Consider the following 8,736-nt stretch of genomic DNA (forward strand, 5'->3'; position numbering starts at 1 on the left):
AAAAAAAAAATTAAGGGAACTGGAAATATGGAGTACAAAAGAAGAAGTAGCAGGCATGAAAAACTATCTGCAAAAGATGAACCGTATCTGAAATTCATGTCCTTAAGAAATGGGAGAGAAATCCAACAAAGACCTGATACGAGCGCCTTGAGGCGACTTATGTTGTGATTTGGCGCTATATAAATAAAATTGAATTGAATTGAATTGAATACGAGACATGATGGATGGATCTGGGCCTTCAGTTGATCCATCTGCTGTTCAGTGAAGCTGCCGTGAAGAAAACATTCTTAAGAAAGGTGCATTTGTAGTTCAAATCACTGTCAGTATTTTATGGGAAGGTCATTAGAAAACTATAAAGGTGAATGGTGTGTTTCAAAACACAGCAGAGTCTCTGTCATGGCTGAAAACACCACTGGCTGAAATGAGATTGCATTTCAGCCAGTGGTGTTGAGGATCTTGAAAACTGATTTAATTATGAACTCAGAAAAGTCACATTGTGATGCAATACTATCTACAAAGTGTCTCACGGGCAACAGCTTCATAACAACATTCCCCAAAACACCGTCAGTGCAGTAAAAGCATACCTGGATATGAAACACAATAAAACGCTATTAGTCACAGGTTGGCCAAGAAGACTGGATAACTATTTCTGAAGACTACTTAAAGAAGTTAAAGCAAAAGCTTGCCTCAGAGAGTTCAGGCTATGTGAAAGAATAGACCGATAGCTACTTTATTGATCCTTACAAGGGAAGTTGTTGTCTTACAGTAACAGGTTAAGAATGAAAAATAGTGCAGTCTACAATTTGCCTTGCTGACATTGAAAAGGAGGTGATTTCTTCCAGACCTCTCCACAAAGTTCCTCACCAGCTTCCTGCACTCAAGCTACTGCTTAATACACGCAAGGTGCTGATCTCAAATATTGGCTTTCAAGCTTATTTAGAATTGCAGAAACTCTGTTTCAAGTTTCAGTAAAATCCTGCACATATTTTTCCCTTTTTTTTTTCTTTTTTTTTTTTAAGCAAAATGCCAAGACATGAGTGAAAGCTCAATACCTTTGCACAGTATTATATGGCTCCATTTGAGGACCTGCTAGCTGTACAGCTCTTTGTTTGATTAATCGTCCTGAGAGTCACTCTGAAACAATATCCTAGACCAAGACCGCAGTCATCAAAAACCTCACAAAGCTCCACCTCTCCACCAAATTTCATTAAATTTAACTTAGTACTTTAATCACGTAGCTCGTCTCAACTTGGCTTAGCGAAGTACCCAAGAGGCCCTGTAATTGTTAATTGTTTATGATTGGTGTTTGCTGTTCAGCGTTTTCTGTTGTCTTACGTGTGAAGCTGAGGTGTAGTTGCTTGCCTGTCTCACATCACAAAGAATACGTCTGATATTAATAATCCAAGTAAGCCAATATTTCCCACAATTTCTGCTGTAACTTAACACAGCAGAGGCAAAGGGATTTTATTTGTTTATGAAAACATCTCAGTCTCCATTACACTTTATTACATGGGATAAAAGTCCTGTTTTATCACACTGGTGTGAATAATAAAATTTATTAAATCCATTTGTCTGGTTCAGTTGTGGGAATTGTACATGCTGCATTTCTGTCACATTGACACGGCTCCCTGGCACAGAACCATCTTTGCATTAATATATATATAATGTCTTTTAACTGTAAAGGGTCATAATGTCTGCCATGAAAACACTGATCGGTACCTGGATTTACTCACTGAAAGGCTTTTATTTGGCTCCTCCTATTGAAGGGTGGTTTTATGGGCAGTGTTTTTGCTACAAAGTAGCTTCAGTGACAGTTAGGAATATCAAAATTTACTAATTAAAGCGCGCCTTTTAAGGGTTTCTTGACCTCATTGTAATTGTGTCCTTTCGTAGGTGTGTGGGCAACAACATCATGCTGCTGACTAAGGCTTTCAGAAAAAAATTTATCATCCCAGACTTTGAAAAGTTTGTCCACCAAATTGATACAATGTACGACAGTGCGCATCAGCAGGAGGGGGGACAGGTAAGTGCCAGACCAACACGCGTATTGATTTTAGCGTGTGCGTCATCATTTTTTAGCTCACTCACATGTTTCTTGTCTTTATGCAGGTGGCTGACTACATTCCACAGTTGGCTAAGTTCAGCCCTGACCTGTGGGGTGTATCTCTGTGCACAATCGACGGACAGAGGTGCAGTATCAGTTCCACTTGTTCTACGTCTTTCCATTCTCTAAACCTCCACCGTGTGTACTGCCTCACTAACACGCCTCCATTTTTATTTTATTTTTTATTTTATTTTATTTTTTTCTCCATTACATCCTCATGTCATGCAGACACTCTGTGGGTGACACCAAGGTTCCCTTCTGTCTGCAGTCATGTGTGAAGCCTCTGGAGTACGCCATCGCTGTGCACGAGTTTGGCAGTGAGCACGTTCACCAGTTTGTGGGCAAAGAGCCAAGTGGTCTCAAGTTCAACAAACTGTCACTAAATGAGGAAGGCAAGTGATTTGCGTAAAGAACCCCATTTATGCTCCCTGCGATAATAACATGAGTCAGAGTTTACAAGAACATCTGTCCCTCCATTTTTTTCAAATGTCCAGACACTGCTGCACATATTATTCTGCCCGACCCAGCGATCAGCACGTGCGTGGTCTCTGTGAGGACATTATGTGGATGGGAACAACATTACTACGCAATTTCAGAATTGAAAACAAACAGTTATCTGTGTATTTAGCTGCAGTTAGAGGGTTTGATGGTTATTCCCCCCTATTTCCAGTTAAGACCCACAGTTAACCTAATGTCCCAACAGAGTACCCAGAGTCAACCCCCACAGGCTGTGTATTTTTTTTTTTTGTTTTTATTTTGCTTATTATCTTTTTTCCATCACATTAAAGGAATGCCAAAAACATCCTGGAAATATTCTCTGAATGCAGAGAATATTTGCATTTTTAATGTTTCCATGTAATATTATGAATGAACATTTTCAAAGCATTATATTTATTATGTATATTGCAGTCAGAAATGCATTAAACTTCTAACCTAGAAATATTCCTTGAACATCCAATCGGAAACATCATTAGAGCTTGTAGGTATAACATTCACAAATGTTGTATGAAATTTTCCTGCCAGCTGGGTTACAATTAAAGTACCTGCTCATCTCTAAAGCCAATTGGATTTTACTGCATGTCTTCAGTTCATTAGCCGTCGCTGCATCCTAAGCCCCCAAGATGAAATTTATTCTCCAGTCTCAGCAGTCTCAGTTTATTATTCTTGTGGTTAGGGGCAAATCAGTGATAACTTGCTCTCATTTCTTGTGCAGATAAACCACACAACCCCATGGTGAATGCTGGAGCTATTGTCATCAGTTCTTTAATTAAGGTAAAATCTAAGCCCTGAATACATTGATGTGATAATAGATGCTTACTGAATGCACATGTCTGTGTTTAAGAATATGCACATAAAATAACTACGTAGTTGTCGGTCATTATATGAGGTTGTTGGGGCAAAACAGAGGAGTCTCTTAGGAGGCAGCTGGACATGACCAAAAATAGGCTTTCCATTTTTAAACCCAGTCCTTATTAAATGTTTTCCCTTGAATTAGTACAGTGCAGCATAGTGTTCTGTAGCCTCTCCAGAGATTCACAGTTCAAAGGGGTAATCACCTGTTTAAAAGTCTGTACAAAGCAGGAGTGAAATAGGTTTTGCAAAAGATTTTTTCATAATGTATGGTTTCACTTGGGTTTTAGCTGCCGGCTCAACACGAGCTTGAAGTTGCCAAAAAAATAACTCTTTCAAAAAAATAGACAAACTCTCTTTTTTTTATTCCTGTAGCCAGTGCATGAGTAGGGACGAGCCCTGTATGGTTTGCAATCTTATAAAATTTGCAGTCATTATGAAACCTGATTGTGCCACAGTTTGCAATCTGTGTGTGACCTAAGCAAGCAAATCCCTTTAGTGGTACTTTGGACGGTAGAATATTCAATATAAAGACAATTGTGAGCTAAATGTTGTGAACTAGTTTAGAAAATTGCTTTTATCATGGGTATGAAGCGCTAAAGAAATACACAGCTGAAAGCCACAGATTGCTGGTTTCTTAAAGGTCAAACTATTGGTGATGTAATGTTATTTACAATGCAAAGTTCTAGAAAGCAACACTTTTATACCAAATAGGTTGAAGTTTACTGAACAAACTCCCTCCTGATGGATAACGTCAGCAACAGCCATGACATCCTTATCTATTGGCTGAGATTATATGCCCCCCATAGTGACTTATCTGTGATCTTTGCCTTTACTCCAAAACATACAGTCATATATGGTCGTAGAGGCTTTGCTTGTGTTGGTTTTTGAAGTCTGACAGCTGACTCTTATCATATGTGGGCCAAGTGCAGCTGCAAGGGAGGGGAATCGGTCTGGGGCGGACAACATGGCGTGTGCATGCTTGTGGCCAATTGTGGCCCCCAGAACTGAAGGTGTGTTAGCCAGCCTCACAGCTCCATGTGTTTAGAGGGGGCAATACTTGTGTCAACATAGTTTATTCAGTGTATCTGCATATAGTTTATATTTACACTGAGGAGATTATATACTTAAAAAGCATTTATTTTAGACACAGAAAAGGAAATTAAAGGCTAAAACTACAAAGTATATAGAAGATGCAAAATTTGTGCACATTCGGGAGTGCATAAATATTGCTAAGGTTTACATATCAAAGTTTAACATCAAACATCTGTATGTTTTGGTCAAAAAAATTTTTTTCATATTAGGTAGCACACCAGAGATAAATTCCCTTGAAAGACATAAAGCCTACTCTTTTAGTGGTCATGAGATTTAGTCCTCAGGTCTTTCCTTGAACTCAGTGATGTCTGCTATCATCCTTAACCTTTCGAGATAAGGCCATTAAATATGAATGTAGCGCCATCCCCTTTTGGTACCTCTACAACACGGTAATGATCATCTGCTGGTCCATGAAATTCAAGCACAACCATAAGCAGCCCTCACGCCACAGCGAGCACATTGCCACGTGGGCTGACACGCTCAAACACACCATGTGCACATCAGATATTGACACACACCCAAGATCAAAAGTATGCTTCAGTGTCAAAGCACTCAAACACTGCCATCTGTAGGGACTTACTGACTCTATTGAGCTGGCAACAGAAAGTTATTTTTCCTCTTCTCTTCTTACAGCCTCATTCAAATAAGGCTGAGAGGTTTGACTATGTAAGTAAATGTTTTATTTTTAGAAATTTTTATATCTAGTCCCTTTTTGGTATTTGTTCTTCCTGCTCAATGGTCTCTAAAAGTGATGTTACTGCAGGTGATGGAGTTCTTGAAAAGCATGGCTGGTACAGAGTACGTGGGGTTCAGCAATGCAACGTGAGTGGCCTGCTGCAAGAAATGTAAAAACTATTGTCATTTTGTGCCCTGAATGATGGTTTTCATATCGCTGTGTGCCGGCAGTTTCCAGTCAGAGAGGGAGACTGGTGACAGGAATTTTGCCATTGGGTATTACCTCAAAGAGAAAAAGGTGCGTTTATTATTTTTGGTGTTTTGCATACAATATTAATTACTTCAGGGGTTATTGAATTGAGGTTTTAAATTTAATTGAATAGTATATGCTGACTCTAATCTTATTCCTTGCAGTGCTTTCCTGAAAATGCAGATATGATTGCAGCTCTTGACTTTTACTTTCAGGTGAGATTGTCCTTTAAAGTTGTTGGAAACAATATTTTAGCATGTGTATGCTAGCAGAGCAGCTCCCTGTCAGTTGGTCCAACAATTTGATCCAGATTAAACACAACTGAATGGCGGCACCAGTCATGATGTCCACATAATGAATCTTTTTACCCCTTGTTCAAGTTTCCAATTGTCCAATAATCTATGACACTTTGCAAGTATTTAAATAAGTATCACTCCCACTAACCTCAGCTTTAATATTAATGTTTAGCTAAGTAAGCAGTGTAATTAGAAACCTCATGATTATTATAGGTCGATAATTTGCTGGACAGTGAAACTTCTTTTTCTAGGGCAAATCTACACTCTGCTACAGTTCACTGCCTCTGTTCATCACATCACAGTGAATTTTAAATCAAACTATCAATATGTGATTGAAGTACATACTTCCAGCTTTACTTCAAGGGGTTTTACAACAATTTTCCGTTAACTGTTAAGGTACTACAGACATTTTTATCAAAGCATGCTCTGTAGCGTTGAGATGATTGACTTGGCTACTGAAGATTATCCCATTTCTTTACGTTAAGAAACGTTTTGCTTGATTATGTAGCATTTTTGGGGGTCATTATCGATTTGCTCTATGTAGTGCTGTCATGCTGTTTTGCAGCATTTGGCTGAATCAGAACATAGCCCTCTACGCTTTTGCAGAATTTTGCAGGCTTGAGTGTTAGTTTTTTTTTTGGTTTTTTTTGGCAAAGTTTAGCTTTCCTGTTCTTGAGTGTCTCTTGGTTATAGACTTTGATTATGATATTCCTACCTCCTGCAAAATGTTTTTCTCCTGGTTAGATATTGTTAGTTGTCAATGTCATAGTTTGCCTCTCCGAAACATGAAATGGGCATGCATGCAGAAGTTGCATTACCAGCAGGGGCAGATAATATATTTAAAGCCAAGAAGTCTGTAGTGAACCAAAAAAACCTATAAAGTACATTTCAGGGTCCTTAATTGTCAGAAACGATTAAGCTAGTTTCTTCTTTCGTCCTTCCTTCTGTCAGATTTTTTTATTTGGCCACTTCTAAAGTTTTGCCATCTCTGTGATAGGTTAATTTTGCTTTTTCAGCCAAATGATGGCCTCCCTCACTTGACAAGTCTGCAGCTCTCATATTTAAAATATCAGTAAAAAGCCATGAAATACCCATTCAACACTCACCCGACCCTGAAACTTGTCAGTGAATTGTTCAGTTGCTTTTAAGCTATTGAAAATCAGAGCCTATATATAAAAAAATTTTTATTTACTAAAGAGTTATTGCAAGATTCTTGTAAAAAACCTTGAATTAAAGCTGAAGTTTGGTTTAAAATCCACTGTGGTGGTACACAGAGGCAAAACTACAAAAATTGTGTTTTTGACCAACAAATGACGGATCTAACTGTACCTGCTAAGCATCAGCGAAACATTAGCATTTAGCTAAAAAATAAAATAAAACAACCTCATCTCTTACTGTCGATAGATTCGTCATAATAAGATCAAGCTTTAATGTGCACCATGAAAAGTCAATCATGGCGACCAGAATTAACACCTGAAATTTACATGATTTAGCTAATTGATCTTTTTCTGTTATAGTTTACGGACTCATCTCTTAGCAGTCTTTACACAATCTTTTCTGCATCAAGAAACTGACATAGTTGGCGACCAGCTGATCAAGAAAGTGAAGGGTTAAACACTAAAACTACTATAGAGCAAAATATTTCCCTCACAAGTTTCCACATTGCAAAAGAAATCTGTAATGTAAGAATAATACAGTAAGAACAATATAGTCCAATTCTGTGAGTATTTAATCTTTTTTTTTTTTCTTAAACTCCAGCTGTGCTCCATAGAGGTAACCTGCGAGTCAGGAAGCGTCATGGCTGCCACGCTGGCAAATGGGGGTATTTGTCCAATCACAGGCGACCGCGTGCTGAGTGCCGAGGCAGTGCGCAACACCCTAAGTCTCATGCATTCGTGCGGCATGTATGACTTTTCTGGACAGTTTGCCTTCCAAGTGAGTCCCTGTACTGGAGGAAGAAAAAATTTTTATTATTTTTTTTTTAATCATAGAGTACTAATCATGAGATGTTTGCATCGAGATTTCAGATGTTTTGTTGGTTGTCCTTGTCTAGGTGGGCTTGCCGGCTAAATCTGGCGTTTCAGGTGCTGTACTGCTGGTGGTCCCCAATGTCATGGGTATGATGTGTTGGTCCCCACCATTAGATCGTCTTGGAAACAGTGTTCGTGGCATTCACTTCTGTCAGGTATGCTTCTTAAACATAATGACAGTTTTTTTTTAAGTCTTAAATATTTACATTTTGTAACAGAAGCTAAATGTTCATGTCCTCTTTGTGTTTTTATGATAAAAAGTTAAAGATCAAATTCACCACATGTTATGTATGTCATATTAATTATTGTCTTTTATTTGTTGATTCATCAGGATCTCGTGTCTTGCTTTAACTTCCACAATTACGACAACCTGAGGCATTTCACTAAGAAACACGACCCGAGGAGACGATTAGATGACGATGATGATCCAGTGAGTTTAGTGCAACAAGTGTAGCCAGTGCTTTCTTTTCAGGTGACTGACTAACTAAGGGTGTTTTCACACCGATAGTTTGCTTCCTCTGGTCTGGGGTCAGAGGATGAGTTTGTAAACTTTCCCATTTGGTTACTTCACAAAACTCACAGCGAACAAGCCAAATATGGACTTTCAGTCCTCTTATATTAGCCTAATGTATCTGTGGAAGGCGCAACAAAAGTAAATACAGGAAAGAGCTGACAAAAGTGGTTATCTGACCAAATATAAATAAAGCATCACACATCATCACATATTTGGAAGCAGTCAGTCACCAACTTCTTAGTTGTTTTGGTCTGCACCATGTTCACATCTGCACAAACAAACTGCACCGAAGAGAGAGGGAAAGAGAGAGAGAACCAGAGTTCAATGTAAGCAGTCTAAACAGCAGAGGGCAAGCCAAGTTTATTTATATAGCACAATTCAACAACAAGGTAATTCAAAGTGCTCTACAGAGACATTAAAAA

At 38.6% G+C, this 8,736-nt stretch overlaps 1 protein-coding gene across 1 annotated transcript in view; it reads left to right on the top strand.

Annotated features, from left to right (window-relative positions):
- Positions 1-8,736, top strand: part of LOC102207229 (glutaminase kidney isoform, mitochondrial) — a 21,347-nt gene that overhangs the window by 5,823 nt on the left and 6,788 nt on the right. Inside the window, exons 4-14 of the mRNA XM_005731758.1 lie at positions 1,894-2,023; positions 2,110-2,189; positions 2,333-2,496; positions 3,318-3,376; positions 5,183-5,215; positions 5,313-5,371; positions 5,456-5,522; positions 5,639-5,689; positions 7,529-7,705; positions 7,824-7,955; positions 8,132-8,230. Coding sequence (XP_005731815.1) covers positions 1,894-2,023; positions 2,110-2,189; positions 2,333-2,496; positions 3,318-3,376; positions 5,183-5,215; positions 5,313-5,371; positions 5,456-5,522; positions 5,639-5,689; positions 7,529-7,705; positions 7,824-7,955; positions 8,132-8,230 — 1,051 coding nt within the window. The remainder of the gene's footprint in view (positions 1-1,893; positions 2,024-2,109; positions 2,190-2,332; positions 2,497-3,317; positions 3,377-5,182; positions 5,216-5,312; positions 5,372-5,455; positions 5,523-5,638; positions 5,690-7,528; positions 7,706-7,823; positions 7,956-8,131; positions 8,231-8,736) is intronic.

This window comes from Pundamilia nyererei, unplaced genomic scaffold, assembly GCF_000239375.1.
Source record: "Pundamilia nyererei isolate P.nyererei 1_Seehausen unplaced genomic scaffold, PunNye1.0 scaffold00044, whole genome shotgun sequence".
NCBI classification, from domain to species: Eukaryota; Metazoa; Chordata; class Actinopteri; order Cichliformes; family Cichlidae; genus Pundamilia; species Pundamilia nyererei.